This window comes from Trachinotus anak, unplaced genomic scaffold, assembly GCF_046630095.1.
Source record: "Trachinotus anak isolate AG129_WGS33_773 ecotype Australia unplaced genomic scaffold, CSIRO_AGI_Tana_v1 ptg000012l, whole genome shotgun sequence".
Lineage (NCBI taxonomy): Eukaryota > Metazoa > Chordata > Actinopteri > Carangiformes > Carangidae > Trachinotus > Trachinotus anak.
The window spans coordinates 16,195,429-16,213,151 of record NW_027273863.1 but is presented as its reverse complement, the minus strand read 5'-3'; the positions used below and the strand labels follow the sequence as shown (position 1 = coordinate 16,213,151).

Below are 17,723 nucleotides of genomic sequence, written 5' to 3'. Positions count from 1 at the left end.
CCCTCTAACACAGTCTAATACATAATTAGGCATAATGTCTACAGCTCATTATAGTACACATGTGTGTAGTTAAATGGACCAGGAGAGTAGCTCACTGAATTGTGTGGATTCATTGGAAATGGAATTTATTTGTTTCCTGGGTTCATATTACATTACAATTATCTAAGTAATTCACTGCGTATCATCAGTTTTTCCTTTTGTTGCTGTGAATTCTAGATACGTTTTCTTTTTATCATCAGATGTTGATTGACTGCTGTATATTTTTCCCCAACCAGCCTGATATTCAGTGGACTATGGCTTTAAAACAAAACAAAATCTGGCCAGCGAAAAAAAAAAAAAAAAAAAGTCTATAGCATGTCAAATAAATACGGATAGTGATAAACATGTTCAGAACATATTTTGCTGTTATCAGATTTAGGGGCTGTTTTCTGTAGGAAAACAAAAAATTGGATAAAGTATACTAGAGGCAGTAAGAATTTCTGCAGTGGGAAGCTGGTCATATCTGCATTTTAACAAAAAGGGAGAAAAATAAGCCTCTCGTTTGGTCGAGCCACACTGTGTTCAACTCTAGCCAACTGCAGCCCTGCTGCAGAGTGCTGGTAATGGCTATTCTGGAGTACAAACTGTTCACCTGTTCCAACACACAAACCACTGGAGGGATCCAAGTTTTTTTCCTCCATCTCTTTCCTTTTTTCACTGCACTTATGTGTGTGTCTTTGTCTGTGTGTGTACACGTCTGTGTGCTTGTCTGACTGTATGCGGCTGTGTCAGGCCTGGGAGTCCATCTGGATGAAAAACAAAACCCTTGTTGCCTTCCTCATAATGTAAATACGTGTAACTGGCTTTAATTTTTCATTCAACAGGGTTTGTCTTTAGATGCCTCTTTTCAAATATTTTTCACAGCAGGGAACACATAGTAACACATTGTAATGTTGCCCGAGCACAATGCGCATGAAACCAGACATGTCAAATTCCACTCCAGACGATAATGTATAAACTCATACATCACAACAGTTACCTTTTTTATTAGTGCTTGATAATTTGTGTCATATTTTTAAGCTCATTTGGTGAGGATTAAGTTTTTGTTGCGTTCCCATTAATAAGTGGTGGCTGTCTGATAATGCATATATCTGTATCATCCTCAGCACTGTGTGATCTGATTCTCACAATCCATCTCTATCTATCTTCTCAACCTCTCGAATCCCACTTTTGGTTTGGTCCCTGATGTCTGGCCACTTAAGAGGATATACGGTCCAGCCTGCTGAAAGTAAAAACCTTCACAGTCCAAAGAGCCTTAATCGAGCATAAGTTTGACTGGTTTTGGAGGATCAAGAGAGATTTTGTTGAATCAATCCAGATGACAGCTTTCCATTGTTAATCACTGACCATGACTTAATATTATCAGTGGTGTTAATAAAGTGTTGTTTCAGATGCATTTTGAAAGATAAAGCTAACCCTCTTTGTCTGCTCCACTGATCAGACGTTCAGTGCTTCACTCAGTCTTGTGGCTTTCTGCACATGTGACCGGGATTTCTGGATTTACTCTAAAAGATGGAGGACCAGAGGTCAATGCTAATTAAATTATTGAGAGCACTCAGCAAAATAAGCTGGAGAAAAGAGATTATACAAAATGAGTGTAAAATTTCAGAAGAAATGCATATATATTATAATAATCTGCAATAATGGCATTACATTATATTATATATGGCATCAAATCACACCCACAAGAATTTTTAAAAAGCCAAAAGTTTAAAATATAAGAATTCAATTTCTATAACAAAAACAGTTTATAATTGGAAAATCATCTGACTTTGCAACTAGGAAAAACTTTTTATTAAATAACATATTTGCCTGCAGCATTCTGCATTTTATTGCTTATAGGTTTTTATATAATTTTACTCTCAAATAACAAGATATGTTGTAAACCAGGAAATGTTTAAATATTTTACCTCACCAAGGCCAACAGAAATGATACACATGTATCACTTCAACATTCAACAGCCTGTTTTAATTTATGTAATCAGATCTACTCTTAATAATCTAATAATTGCTAATTAAATTAAAGTACATTTGTTTTTTTTTCTTTTTCTATGTAAAGCTGCTCATATTTTTTGAGAAATCTAAGCAAAATTAATCTTACTTATATTTTTGTTATGTCCTTATGTCATGTTCTAGGCAGGCCTCTCATGTCTATTGTAACTACTGGTTGCTGTGCCTTTAACACTTTTATCCAACAAAATTAATGTCAGTTTTTTGACTGAGGTTGGCTGGCTTCTCCTAAACCAAGTTATGCCACACAGACAGCAGCAGCTCAGAGAAATTTCTCCCTTTTATCTCCGTGTTTGTGGTTTCCGCCATCTGTGTTTTCAGGAATCCTCTTCACTTTCCTTGTTCTCATCCTTAGAAACAACAATTTTGTGTTTTCAAAATCATTTTTTGTGTGCAGATGACAACATGTTGCTGCTTAGCTTGCACTTAAAAATACACATTACTAATTAAAAACTGATGTTCACTGTCCAACGCACTGTAAATCCCTCCATAATCTTGTCCTAAATCTATTTTGGGTTGTCGCTCCAATTGGAAGGAAGAAGAAAACAATTGTGTTCTTCATCTCCAGGTTTCATGTTCAACTAGCAGAAAGACGGGTCATATATGTTTTCTAAAATATACTTGAAGAATTGCTTGGAAATCTTGCAACCTTATGATTATCATTTCCATTGCAACATGTGCTCTTATAAATCCTCTGGATGGTAATAAAAACATGTTTTTCTGAAGATATTATTCACTGAAAAGTAATATAAAATCTAAAACCTTGAAAGGATTTGGAGAAGATTACCAAGGACGTACAATTCTTATCCTGTGTGTGACTGATAGGTCAAAAAAAGAACATATGTGGCAGAATAATATGTGTTTTCTTGTTGTTTTAGATGGAAACTTAAATACAATCAACGGCGTGGCCAACAGAAATGGCTGCCACAATGCAGCAACAAAGTCCAACGATTCCCTGGGATGGTCAGAAGTGACATCTGATGGCTCTCCACAGCGTGAGCCAGACACATCTGAACCTCTGATGGATGAGGATGAGGAGGAGCTCCTTAATAACGAAGTAGACCAAAGTCAAGATAGGATGAGCGGCACGTCATCGCCACAGAGTCCATACAGAGACATGAGGGAAGCTGAGTGGGAGCCTCTGTCTCTGTCTGCCAAGGTGAACGGCTCGGGCTGCAGTCCCTCCAGAGCCTCCGAAGACCTCTCAGGCAGGAACGGCCACGTTAAAGAAGAGCCTCACTCAGAACTAGGTGGTCCAATGGGTAGAGAGAGTATTTTTCAGGCTGAGGCTTTAAGATACAGGCCGCCACCGACAGAGGAGGACAGCGAGGGGGAGACAGAGGTGGAGAGGCCACCTCGGCTCGACGGATGGGCGCTGGGCCTCCATGAGAGGGGCCTTGAAATGAGCCGAGGGAGGGTTAACTTCAGCCTGTTGGAGCAGGCCATAGCTTTGCAGACAGAGCAAAGACAGGTCCTACACCATGCCTACAGGGAAATGGACCGGTTCCTCATGGAGCAGATGACCAATGAGAGGAGGCACCATAGGATGATGGACATGGACACCAGACTCAACTATCATGGGGGAAAAGGTAACAATAAAGAGGAAAGTCTTAAGAATAAAAACTGATCAGTTTTCACAGTTGTACCGTCCATCCAATGTAAATCTGATCGACCAGTTGTGATTTGGATGATTGGGTGCTCAAAAAAAAACATTGAAAGGAATAAAAGAAGCATACGCAGGGTGAGGGGGGGTTGGATCAGAGGGAGGAAATCCTCTTAAATACTAAAAACATTTTGGCTACAAGTGAAGTAATAAATAAACAGACTAAAATAAAGAAGAACAAAATTTTCTGATGGAATTGCTACTACTCAGAATATTGGATTTTGATAGGAATCAACTGGATATTTAACCATGACCATAAGTCTTAAATCCTCCTAAAGTGCCTCTCATGTTTCCCTCTGATTCTTCAAATGACTGCGGCTAAATGTGTAATCCTAGATGTAATCTTTCGATGGATGCGCATTAAGAAGTGAATGTTCTGTGTTGAACTGCAGCCTTAACTAAAATGACAGATTAATAGATGCATTTTGTGAAAAAGTGTGTGGCTTTGCATGATATTTCAATCTGTTGACCTATGTACAATAATTATACAGGACAAGTGCATTATATGTATATTTCATTTATTTCCACATTTCTTGGAGGAGCTCATAAAGACAGAAAGCTTTAGCATGTGACAGCATCAGTACAGTGGTTGTGTTTTTTTGTTTTTTTTACTGTGAACTCTTATTTTTTCTGTGTCTACAGATTCTCCACGCACAGATAAAAAGGATGTAAAGTGTCCCACTCCTGGCTGCGATGGCACTGGTCATGTGACTGGCCTTTACCCACATCACAGGAGTTTGTCTGGGTGTCCTCATAAAGTCCGAGTTCCTCCTGAGAGTAAGTTGCACAAGCAGCTTTGTGTATACATTCAGTATGAGGAAGATTTATACTCGTAAAAACTGTCAGTTTTAGGATTTAAAATCAGCCGGCGTAATTGAAATCCTCTTAGCACGAGCCCAAAGACAAGAAAGACCTGCTTATACATTTAGTTCAATTCAAAGATGTGCATGAAACTTTTCAAATAAACTTAAAGGATTTTTTCTCTCCCTCTCTGTTTCTCGTAATGTGTTGTAATGTGTGAATATTGAATTCTTTTTTTTTTTTTTTTTTTTCCCCCACATTGGCGATTGTTAAGTCATTTCAATATAACTCAACAAACATTCAACATTAAACAGTAATGTTACAAAAGGAACAGAAAAAGTAATTAACTTTTTCAAAAAAGCGTGTGCTCTTAGACTGGAGGCAGTATTTGCAAATCAAAGGGCTAGCTAACGCAGTATTCAAAAATAAATAGACAACTCCAACAAACTAATTGGAGAATATGTACAGAAAAGAAGTTTCTAAGGATACAGAGCGGACCTTTAACGACGCGTTTGTTTTGAAGAATATAATCAGCTGTCTTGTTACGCTCCTCTTTGCACTAAGCTATTTACATTTCAGCGACATTACAGCATTCCTCACAATGAGAAAGCCTTTTGCTTTTTTCTCCTATTTCTGTCTCTGTAGGATCTTTGCTCTATAGGCTCTAATGTACCAGCCAGTTACATAAACCAGCGTTTAATGTACGAGAATGTATTTGTTTCGTTTGCAAAATGCTCAGTAAATATTTATTTATTTTCCATCTTATAATCTTGTCAGCTTCGTTATTCGTTATCTCACATGTTGAATTATTCTGGACATGTTTCCCTTACCGAGCTTATCTCCTCTCTCCTCTCTCAGTTCTGGCCATGCATGAGAACGTCCTCAAGTGCCCTACACCCGGGTGCACAGGAAGAGGCCATGTCAACAGCAACCGTAGCACCCACCGGAGGTACATCCACAGGAGAAAGCCATTAGAAAATCTGTACCCTGTTCATAGATGAGTTACAGTATTAGGCTAATGTGTTTGATTTCCTCCCCAACCAGTCTCTCAGGCTGCCCCATCGCTGCTGCAGTGAAAGTCTCCAAACCTCAGGACGACAGCCTGAAATGCAGACAAACACCTGACCGCTCACCGAGGTATAATGCCAGATAACGCTTGGGATTTTCACTGCTCTCAATGTGGTCACATGTGCAGAAAAATAATTACAACAAGCACCCACCAAATCATATTCAGCTCTGTAGTGGACTGAAGTTGTAAAAGCCTAACTGAGGTTATGCAAAAAAGTGATAAACACTATTATTGTTGAGGAGAGTGTGTGGGATATTTTTATTCAGTGATCCCAGCAGAACACAGTCTATTTTCAGCTTTCCAAGCAGACATAAGCAATGGTTGCTGGTCCTGCGAGTTCCTCTCTATTAGAGATGATAAAAGAGCAGAACTCCTTGTTCCCTGTGGATATATCATGGGCAGGATGCCCACTCCTACTATATTAATTAGTCTGGCAACCTGGCTGTGGATCTGCAACACACATCAGATCCCAGACTCTATGTGTGCAAAAACACTGGCGTCCCTAAATGGTTTAAAACAATGTCTATACTTAACTGCTTAATATAAACTTGTGAGGCATCTTGCCGCACAAGTTTTACACAATAAAATAAAGTTTTTTTTTCTGTTTTTAATTTGCCTCCCTGTAGAGCCATCGGCTTGATAAAGAAGTTTGAGCTGAACCAGCTGAACTACAGGCTCACTCATCCAGTAGCAGCCTTGCAAACAAGCCTCACAAAAGACATGGACAAGTACAGCAGAATCCGCTTTGATTATGCCAGCTTTGATGCACAGGTCTTCGGCAAACCGCCTCTGATGGGGACCAACCAAGACCAGGAAATGTTGCATTTCCCTGATTGTAAGCTTCATATATTTTATTTAACCAAAGTAAAAGTTATTTGTAAGTTAATTTGTTATGGAAGATGAATAAATGTCTTATTGTCATGTGTTTGAAGTATGTAGACGTCATTTCAGCTGGTAAATTAATAATAATGTTTTTCCAGAAATCATAATTATGAGTCTGTTTTTGCATAAGGATTGTCTCTATTTTTTTCTCTATCAGTGATTGTTGATAAAACCGTCATATATCAACTTACAACTTGTGTCCTTATTGAGTTTAGGTGGAACACCTGGTGTCTCAGTAACAAACTTATACGCTAATTATTTGTTTTTTAGCACCTCAGCAGTATCCTGGCTTCCTTGGTGCTCCAGGTGGCCGCCTGCCCACCCCTGGTCAGCACAGCCCGCCGAGTCAATTCAAAAAAGAGGATGGTCTCCAAGCCACAGCAGCGACCGCCGCCATCCTTAACCTCTCCACTCGCTACCGGAAGAACATGGAGGCTGTCGCCGGCCGGCCCTTGGCAACCTCCACAAAGGTAATCAAATTAGACCACTTGGAAAGGTATTTAATGTGGTCATTTTAAAGGAACTCTGATTTGTGTATAAAAAGGGAAGACATCAAAAGACAGATTTTGGCAAAGGGAGCTTGGCACTCTGGTGGCAGGAAAACAAGGAGGTTTCCACTTCATAAAGCTTTAATGTACACAAATGAAAATTTGTGTAATCACATCAAAAGAAGAAGTACAATCAGCCTTCCTTCCCAATTACAAATACTTGTCTATTTTTTGTAAAACATGTGGTATTGTATTTAGTTTCGACATCAGCTGGCATGTAAAAACCCTGAACTGTTGTCTGAAAATGCATCTTGCCCGCTGCAGATGGCAGAGGATATTTTGCTTAGTTATATGATCCAGCATAGGCTGTGTGTCTACACCAGATAGTCTTTAAAAGCATTTTAATGGATTAAGCCAATCAGCTAAAGGAGTTAACATCTGAAAAGTTTAATTCACACAAAATCCAAACTCTTCTTGGAAATGTGCGCGGATCCAAAATCTCTTCAGCTGTCTTTATCTGCAACCCGGCATTGTGTTCAACTTTTTCCAAAGTCACTTCATGATTAATATTGATCACATTCTGTGGGTTACATACGTGCACACTGTACTGTAGATGATTCAAGGTTTCCACACCTACACAGCACAGATCCTTGTCTCCCAGCTTGTTGAGCTGAGAATGTGGCCCTGTACCAGGTACCAGCCCACTGAATGAATAAAACAGTGTTAGCAAGTTAATCATCTGTTCTCATTTACAGCTTAGTTGTCTTGGAGAGACGTACAAAATAAAGAACAGCTTTCAAGTCTGAAAAAAAGGGGCCGTATTTAGAGTGTTATATGGTGTTGGATGCTTTATCTTATCTGCATATGTATATTACACGTTGAAATATCACACACAAAAAAAGCACCAGAAATCTGGCCTTTAAAGCGTGAAAGCAAGCTGATTTTATGTAAATAACAGTGCAAAAAAGCTTAAATTCATCATTAATTAATCAATAATAGCAAAAACAACCAAATCTTTAGCTGTAGTTTTTAATCAGAGCCAAAAAGAAAAAAAACACAAAAAGTCTTTCACGTCCTATAGTTTTAAACTGGTGTTATTTTGATTAGGTACACACATCATCAAATGGCTGAATAATTAAAGTGGACAGCCACATCCAATGTTCATGAAAATTATCCCCTTTAATTAATTTGAAAGGCTTCCCTCTATTACAAAAAATAATGATGTATAGGCTTTAATGAAACATATGCGTTGAATAATTGGTTCCATTTATGGAAAAGGATTTCAGCATTTAATGAGGTAAAACTTTTAATACCATAAAACAGCCATAAGTCATCAAGCCACTGCGTTTCAGCACAAAAACGACAAACACATCTGTCAGCGGGGGAAACTTATGCCACATTAAGCTTTTTAATTTTTGCTATAATAATGATGACCTAAAACCACCACCCACCCCCCTCCCAACCCCCCAACCCCCCAGCTGCCATCTTGGTTGTGTGTCCTAGAAAACAGATGACACAGCTGTCACTGAAAAACTACACACCAGTGATTTTTTTTTTTTTTTTTTTTGTGTTCAGCAGAATTAACGCTGGCTTAGTTTGGTACTTTGTCTAGTGTGAGATAACCACTGTATGTATTATTTGTTTGCTCTGAACTCCACTCTAAAGGCATTTTTCATGTTTACAGTGAAATGTTGTTGGATTCAAGTTTACCACATTGCTGCTGTCATATTAATGAGGCATCGTAGTGTTTTATTTACATTCCCTTTATAGTAATTAGAAAATCTCAGCTATTTTTTATCCTCTGATTCATTTGTTTTCATATATTAGCACGCACTGCAATGATATTACTTTATTTACTGTGCTCTTCTGCAACATGTTGTGACATGTATTAATATATTAAAGAATTAAACTTTTTGCCTTTAGGACATGCTTATAGAAGTGGATGAAAATGGCACCTTGGACTTGAGCATGAAGAAATGTAAAGAAAATGTGAAAGCCCAGACGAAGCCACCTTCAGACGACCCGCTGTCTACTCCCGAGTCCACTGTGGCCAAAAGCGGGAGCGTGCTCATCAGCCCCGCCTTCTACCAGCCGCTGTGTGAGAGAGACAGCTGGGAGAACCCCATCCCCGTCAACTTCAGCAAAGCACATGTTTTACAGGACAATGAGGTAAAAAAAAAAAAAAAAAACACAACAGCTGACACCTGTAACGTAATGTAATCTAAAATGTAAGGTTTACATGGTGGAGGGTGAGAATTTGAGGGTCCCTGGAGCACAGTACAGTCTTTGTGTGAGTGTTATCATGTCACCAGACAAAGACATTTCAGTTACACAGTGTGCAGAGACTGAGCAGCACAGCAACAGACTAAAAGTAAAAGACTAAGAGACAAGATTCATAGCTTTCCTGGTCAGCAGGACCCAGGTCAGGAGGTCAGAAACACTGAGGTCATGAGTCTCGCAACACCCCACCTCTTTAAGATTCTCCAAAATGTTTAAACCATTTGGAGTTTTTATACTCAGATTATTCAGGTTGCTGCATAAATACATTTTCTGCACATTTAACTAAACTCTAGCCAAAATAACTATCTCAGAACTCTCTATTTTTTAATTGTTATTTGATGAGATAGTTCTTTCCACGAAACCTAATTGGGATTTTTAAGAATTTACTGACCTAGCAATGAAGTGTTACCATTTTATTTCCCAAATGTAATCTAAAAATACTCGTATCAGACTATATAATCCCCCATCTTGCTCAAATCTTAATATTTCCAGAATGAAATACAGATGTCCTCAGTGTAAGCAGTGAGCCTGCTGGTAACATACATGGTAAGAACATTTATGGTGACATTTTCTAAGACAAAGCAGCAGCTCCAGTCAGATCTGTGCATCTATAGAATGTATTGAATACACACTGAGGACTATAGTGCTAATCTAGTCTCCACATACAGTATCACTCCTGCCTAGGGGCCTGAATGAAGCTTAATCTGGGCTTCAAAGGTTTTCTATTCATTACTTCACAGGTGGTATTCATTTGTATTTGATATCAAGAGTTATCACATTTGACCTGCTTTGAAATCACACACAACATCTGGTGACTGCACAGTCTTGTCTGTGTAAAAAAAAAAAAAAAAAGGAAATCCATACGTCATGGCTATACATCATAAATACTATGTGGATTAAGTATGACTTTAAATGGATATATGGTTTACTACACTTTAAGTATCCGAAAGCATAATCTCTTTGCCTTGCACTCTAACTCGCAGGGCTTGTGTTTTAAGAGTATTATATAGGGCTTTTCATTAATTATTCACTTTTAGGTCAATGCAGATTGTGTTCAGGTTCAATATTTTGGACAGCTAAGGCCATGTTTTTATCTTTTCTTTCTCAGCAGGAGGATTACGATCAGGTCTCCTCAGAGGACCAGCACTATCAAGGAGACGGCAGCATGATAAGCCCCAAAACCAAGCTGCTATTACGAGATTCAAAGAAAGAGCTTTTGAGGTACGTCACGTTTAAGACCGAAACGTCTCGAGGCATCTTTATTCAGCCAGCTGTGCATAATGTGAGCTTCCCGTTTAGTTGGCAGATGGTCAGTTTTAATCATGAAAAGTGTAACTCCAGACTGTACCTTTGTTTAAATAGGACAGATTGATATAAGTGAGTCAAAACACAAATGAAACTCACCGTGTTACATATATGACTGTAACTGGTATGTCTGCAGGTTCATGTGGAGAAGAAATGTATCTATTTGAAAGTGAGTTTTCTCCCTGTATGTCCTGTACAAGCGTACAACTCTTGACTCTTGTAGTTAGAGTGCATGCTCTGCTGGGTCTTCTCTTGAGAATTACACCACAAGAAAAGTAGGATCCTGTAGTTTCCACAGCACAGCACCCCCTCCGATTTCCTCAGTGACATTCAGAGACACTGAATGTTGAGCAATGAAATAATAATTTTCTACTAAACTTCCCGCTGTACTAACTCTTTTTTTTTTAATTTAATGCCCATGAAAAGGTTCTCAATGTAAAAGAAAGATTTTCAGTTCAAGCTTTGGAAAGTCTGTGGGAAGTAGAGTAATCTGTGTATTAAATGCTTTGTGCTCTCCTGCAGCTGTCCGACCCCAGGCTGTGACGGCAGTGGCCACGTGACGGGGAATTATGCATCGCATCGGAGGTACTGTAATTAATTACACTCTCATTAGACGCAGCCAGCACATATATAGGCAAGGGAAACTGTGCTGATGTTTATGTCGATTATTACAGTTGAAAACTTCTATATATAGACTTTAATGTCATTTTTTCCCACATTGTTGACAGGAAAAAGCTTTTTCATGAGGAGGAAGTGGAATTGTGTTTTCAAATCATTTTGTATAAATATGCATTGAGACATTGTATTAAGATTATTTAATTCAGCTGTGATCAAAGAGTGCATTAAAATGACTGTTAGCTCTTTATCCTCTTCAGTGTGTCTGGATGTCCCCTGGCTGACAAAACACTCAAATCACTGATGGCAGCCAACTCTCAGGAACTAAAGTATGTGTTTTGAAAACTGTTATTGTTGCTAAAGGATTTTACACATTAAACTCAGCAGCTTGTTTTTGCCTTAGTGAAGATCAGCTCAGGTCAATGCTTTCCTTTCCTTTCCTTTCCTTCCCTCTCCTTTCCTTTCCTTTTCCTTTCTTTGCCTTGCCTTGCCTCTCCTCTCTTTTCCTTTCTAAAACATGTTAGGGCTCAATCTCTATATACTCCACATGTTGTTTGCTATTTGTACCACATCTCTACATATTAGCTTGAATTCACTGTTCCACTCTCAGTCTTTTGCTGTAAAAAGCACCTGGTCTGTGTGTCTCTCAACCTGCAGGTGCCCAACACCTGGTTGTGATGGATCTGGACACGTGACTGGGAACTATGCTTCGCACAGAAGGTAGCAGAGAAAAATCATCGCAACTGAGCATGAAATACATTTGTCAGATGCATGACATTCAAACAGATGGTGAAAGTCTCACTTTATACTGCAAACATGCTGCACTTTTTGAGTTCTTGTTTTTACTGATTTTTTGGCTGCCTTTCATCTATGTATGCATTTATTTATTATTTTATTATCCAAATTACATTCAATTTCACGGCCGTCTGTTTGATATTCTATTTTCCATATCAGTGCAGTTTTAGTACAACTTTACAACAAAACAACAGGGTGCTATGTGCGAATACAAAGTAAAGCTTTCATCAATTAATGAATTTAGATTTGATTAAACGCAATCTATCTATCTATCTATCTATCTGTCTGTCTGTCTGTCTGATAAGACAAGAACTTCAGCAATAAGATTTATTTATTTTATTTTATTAATTTTGATTTATAAATTTAGAGTCGCTTAAACATGTGCAATTGAAACTCTATCATCCTCATAGCTGCCTGAACGATTCTAGCTTTGGCCTGAACCCTTGAAAAGTTTTCCGTCATGTTAAACCCAAACTGTTTCCAACCATTTCTAGCTTGTCAGGATGTCCACGTGCCAGAAAGGGAGGTTTGAAGCTCACACCAAACAAGGATGACAAAGATGAGCAAGAGCTTAAGTAAGAGTTTTTTTTTTTTTCTCCCATGCTGTCATGTTTTTTGTTTCAAAAATAAAACAAGGAAACATTGGGAAAATGCGTCATGCTTTTGTACCCGGGGCATTATACCTGGAGGCCATTAAGTTAAACAAAGAAAATAATACTTCTCTTGTCATGACATTAGTGAATTATTTTATAAGGATTAGCAGCATGTTTTTGTGGGATTTTTTTTCAGGGTTGCATTTTTCCTATTTTCTGAATGGAATATCTGGCTTATCACTCTTCACTGAGTGCTTTCTTTATAATTGTAGTATACTAAGAAAATGTTGAATTGCTTGCTCCGATGGCATTGCACTCATTTGCAGCTTAATCATTGTTGTCTGTGAAAGTGTTATTGGAAAAAAAATAATGTAATTGATTTGCAGTTTAAATCCAAAGTCAGATATATGAGCCCTTGTTTACTTATACATCTGGACACTGATTTTTCTTTTTAATTACTAATGCAGGGGCACGAGCTTAGGAATTATACTGGAATAGATCTCATACACATTAAGAGAGAAAGGGAGAGACAGGGGGAGGGTAGCAAATGTCCCTAGATTATTGTAAATAGTAGGCCATATGGCATGCCTCCATTGTCCTGGTGCCTTGCATCAAGCTTCCTACCTGTGGTAGATGTAAGTAATGGGACTGGTGTTGTTTTGTCCTCTAAGTGCTGCTGTGCTGTCGAGCAACAAAATGCTGAAACAGGCTTTTTGCAGCAGCACTCTACTGCATGTGTGCCATTTGTATCATCTCAGGTGACCTTTCACCTTTATCAATAAGGGAAGGGTTAGCCACCTTCAAATTACATTCTTTCGCATGAGGGGGTACATGACAATTATCTGTAATTCATGTCACTCCATTACTGACCTGCAGAAAACAGGCCTGAAAATACAACTGACAAACTCTTAATGATATTCAGCGCGAGTTGTGCTCGTGTTTTTCAGGCACAAATATCAGTCACCTCGAAATGTATGCACCGAACAGAGCGTTCGTTCTAACTCAAGTTTTAGTGGATTAGTAACTTATAGTTAATGCGATTATTTGAGTCCATCTCTAGTTTTGGCGACTTCATTTTTAATCAGCATTTGGCTGGATTAATCACCTTAATGGTTAACAAATCTTCCGGTCTAGTTATTGAAAGAGAGATTTTTTTAATTATATCAGAGAATGATTCAGTTTCAATATTTTTTCGAACATTTGTTTTTGCAGTTTAACAATGAGGTAGTTGTTATTTTTGTGCAGTTAAATGTCTCTGTTTTGTCTGTAGCGTAGAAATGCAAATTAGTTCGATTTTTCCTATGGGAATCAGTAGTACGTGCAGGTTCAGAACGTGTACGACTCTTTGTTTGTTTCTCTGGTAGGTGTCCAGTTATTGGATGTGATGGACAGGGCCATATATCGGGAAAATACACATCCCACCGCAGTGCAGGCAGTTGTCCACTTGCTGCCAAAAGACAGAAGGAGTCGTCCATCAATGGGCTGCCCTTTGCTTGGAAAGCCAATAAACAGGAACTACCCCATTGTCCCTTGCCTGGCTGCAATGGCCTTGGACATGCCAATAATGTGTTTGCCACTCACAGAAGGTGAGGTCGCCTGTCCTCCATTTTATCTCTAAACAATACTGCTGGTCGACATGTTGCATTCTTACTGTACAATGGCACAGTTTTACTCCCATTCACAATCTCTGTTGACGCTAAAGTTTGAGGGTGTTCTTGCTCCTAACGTTGTCATGTACGACCCGCTGAACTAGCTTGTCGGGTTGCCCACTGAACGCACAGAGCATCAAGAAAAAACACTCAGAGGAAGAGATGATGACTATCAAACTGAAAGCCAGCAGTGGTAAGCTACTCTGACTTGCTGTGTGGTGTGACAATACTCAAGTATTTTGCAGTTACATGTATCTTGGCATAAAAATATCAATATGTGCAGTTTGAACATGATAAATTAGATCTGTTTTAACTCAGGTGTTGAAAACAAAGAAGATATTCAACATTTGGATCATGAAATAAAGGAACTGAATGAATCCAACATGAAGATTGAAGCAGATATGATGCAACTCCAAACCCAGGTAAGTATTTACTCCCACATGTTTGTTTTTAAGGACAACAGTATGAGATCTTTGCTCGCTCAATTTGACGAGTTTCTGTTTTTTTGTACCCGAAAGCAGATCTCGTCTATGGAATGTAACCTGAAGACAATTGAAGAGGAGAACAAGATGATTGAACAGCACAACGACAGCCTTCTGAAGGAGCTCGCTTGCCTTAGCCAAGCTCTCATTAACAGTCTAACAGACATTCAGCTGCCTCAAATGGTACAGTAAGCTTTGACCACAGACTCCACTACAACTCATTATATCTAACCTGTCCTGGAAGAAATTTCATTTTCTATATATTGTCATTTCTGCTGTGCTGTTTTCACTAATAGTTAAACATGTTTTTGTTGCAGGGACCCATCAGTGAGCATAATTTTGAAGCCTATGTGAACACATTAACTGATATGTACAACAACTCGGAGCATGAATACTCTCCAGAGTGCAAGGCCCTCTTGGATAATATCAAACAGGCTATTAAGGGCATCCATGTTTAAGCTGTAGAGCTACCAAGAGGTTTCTTTGACTTGGGATAATGGCACTAGATAGCTCTATTTTACTGAAGAGTGCTGGCTTGGCTGCATGTATAAGACAAGGCTTCTGGAAATGTGTTTGGCATTTCCCGGTAAATACACTGCACTGAGAAAATTACCAGCCGGATTTGTAATGCTTTTACTGTTTCTGCATTCACTTGATATGTTTATCCTGGTGAGATTTTTACCCCTCTTGCACTTAATTATTTTGTATGGTTTGCTTGATTTTAATCTGTATGTGTTCATGTCATTCTTATATTATCGCTATTTATTATTATATTTGTTCATCAGTGTATTTATTTCCTTGATTTTTATTTATTTCTTGAATTGTAAATGCTTAATATCTGAGAAATCTGTTTGACTTTCTGCACATTGTAAATTACATAGAAGCACATTCCAATTTCATGGCATACTTTTGCCATCTAGTGTTGAAAAACTTATATTATTATTAGACCATAAGTTGGATCTCCCTTCAAAGTAAAAACCTTCTAAAACGATTAAGCATCGATATTTTTAAGCATTGCTTTTGCTTTCTTTATTGGAAATTGAATGTATGGTAAGACATAGTGAACACTAAGATCAAAAAAATGCAATGCAACTGTACTGTACCTTTTTCTTCTCAACCAATAACCGTTGAATGCAACCAGGAAGTGACACTGAGCAAAAATGCAACATCACTTGGTGAACTGAATGTCCAATTCTGCTTTGCATAGTGTGCCACAAGAAGAGTGCAACAAAAATCAAGAATCCACTTTGTCAAGATGTCTTTCTTTTTTAAATATAGATATTAAACTGCCTTCTGTGCACACACTTTGGAGTGTGCATATAGTATGTGCCTAAATGTATATGAATCCATAAAAATATACGAGTACTATGTTTTGTGGTAGGACAGTATTATGTGGATGGTGTCTAATTTATTATACAGTACAATTATTTTCATAGGAGGAAATGTTCCTGATGACTGTTTAAATACCGTTGTCTCAGTAGCTGTAATCTCAGAGTCAGGTTTTGAAATATCATGACTGAAATCGAAAAGTCTGGTGTTTATTTTAACTTTTGCTAGCATGGAGAGGGGAAAAAGGAACGAGTGAATTACAAAAAACAAATACATCTACATCTGTTTTATCTTAAACTGCTTACAAGCCTTAACATTTCAACCAGTCTTACAGTTTGAATATTCTTGTAACGCTTGGGGCAGATTTGAATAGTAGCTATTTCAAAACCGAGCTGACTACCACCACAACTCGCGTCTCAGTTTCGATCATTAAATGCAAAAAAAAAGAAAAGAAAAAAAAGAAATGAAAACATAGACAAATGATAGTTGTTGGCTAATCAGTTGTTTGTTTGCATCAATTGCACTTTTGTATTTTGATTATTTTGTATTTTAAGTTCCACCATACTGCCCTTGACTTTAACAAAAAGAGAGAAATGGGACACTGTAGTCTTATAACCATGTTATATATGTCTCAATTTAACATGAGGCTAATCCCAAGAGAAAAAAAAAAAAAAGATAAACTAATTCATTTGAGCAATACATTTTTCATTTCTGCAAAAAGAAGTCAAAGACATGTAGCCTAGGACATTGCGAAGAAACAAATGTAACAGCAAAAGAGCCAAATTACAGAAAAAAATAAGACCCTATTTTATCCAAATACTCAATATGTTTTAAAGAATTTTAATCTTTTAAAAATTGAATCACATTCTTTAAACCTAACAATCCTTTATTTATAATTTCTTATATTTAATTCCTATACCACACATCGTTTGCTCAGGAAGTTTTGTGAATAATATTTATTTTTTCCCTGTTAGTATTTGATGTTTTGTAATGTGAAATGCTTTTTTGTGGACCGATATTAGTATGATATGAAATTGTATTGTATTTCTTTTCTTTTACATTAAAATGTAATGCTTTTTTTCAGTTGAAGTAGTTTGTAAATTGAAACTTCCTATTACTTTTACTATTTCATAATAAACAGATATGCGCTGTGTTGTACAGTTTGTGTATGGTAGAAATAAACTTTTCAAATGGTTGTGTGGTTTCTCAAAGCTCAAGTGCACAGTCAGTCAAACATGAACCCAGTTACCTCGGAAGTCAAAAGGTATCCGTTTTCCTTAGGCATTAGCATCACCTAGTGGTGAATGTTGGGCATTACATCTGAAACAACAGGGAGTGGTCGGTGGCATTCATATGCACAAAGTTAAGGAAAGAAGAGTTAAGGTTAGAAATCAAAATAAAGGGATGTAATGCTGAATGTCCTCCTCAGTTGTAAAAACAAAAAATGCCCCAAAAGTTGCTTGAAATAAATTAAAACAAACTTCACACTACAATCTCTTTCAGTGTATTTAGTTTTGGGCTGCAACTATTTTCCTCATCAGTTGATCTGCCAGCTGTTTTCTATATTAATTGTTTGAACACTAAAAATGAAGTACATCAATCAATCAGTTATTTAAAAAACAGTTGCTGTTGTAAATTTTCTGCCAATCGACTTATCAGTTCATCAAGTAATTGTTCCATATCTTACTCAGTTCTACAGATTTTAGATGAGATAACTTAGATA

General features: G+C 37.8%; 1 protein-coding gene across 6 annotated transcripts in view; it reads left to right on the top strand.

Moving 5' to 3' along the window:
• The window catches only part of st18 (ST18 C2H2C-type zinc finger transcription factor), a 42,972-nt gene extending 25,777 nt beyond the window's left edge, over positions 1-17,195 (top strand). For 5 of the 6 annotated variants that reach the window (XM_071490588.1, XM_071490586.1, XM_071490591.1 and 2 more), the window contains 17 exons: positions 2,928-3,638; positions 4,355-4,489; positions 5,372-5,462; positions 5,558-5,650; positions 6,209-6,417; positions 6,735-6,934; positions 8,876-9,121; positions 10,341-10,453; positions 11,060-11,122; positions 11,413-11,481; positions 11,810-11,872; positions 12,442-12,522; positions 13,905-14,126; positions 14,294-14,382; positions 14,508-14,611; positions 14,708-14,854; positions 14,989-17,195. In XM_071490588.1, the coding sequence (XP_071346689.1) occupies positions 2,928-3,638; positions 4,355-4,489; positions 5,372-5,462; positions 5,558-5,650; positions 6,209-6,417; positions 6,735-6,934; positions 8,876-9,121; positions 10,341-10,453; positions 11,060-11,122; positions 11,413-11,481; positions 11,810-11,872; positions 12,442-12,522; positions 13,905-14,126; positions 14,294-14,382; positions 14,508-14,611; positions 14,708-14,854; positions 14,989-15,129 (2,777 nt within the window). In that variant the 3' untranslated portion in view covers positions 15,130-17,195. The remainder of the gene's footprint in view (positions 1-2,927; positions 3,639-4,354; positions 4,490-5,371; positions 5,463-5,557; positions 5,651-6,208; positions 6,418-6,734; positions 6,935-8,875; positions 9,122-10,340; positions 10,454-11,059; positions 11,123-11,412; positions 11,482-11,809; positions 11,873-12,441; positions 12,523-13,904; positions 14,127-14,293; positions 14,383-14,507; positions 14,612-14,707; positions 14,855-14,988) is intronic. The other variant, XM_071490587.1, reaches the window with a different exon arrangement.
• Positions 17,196-17,723: the final 528 nt, after the last annotated feature.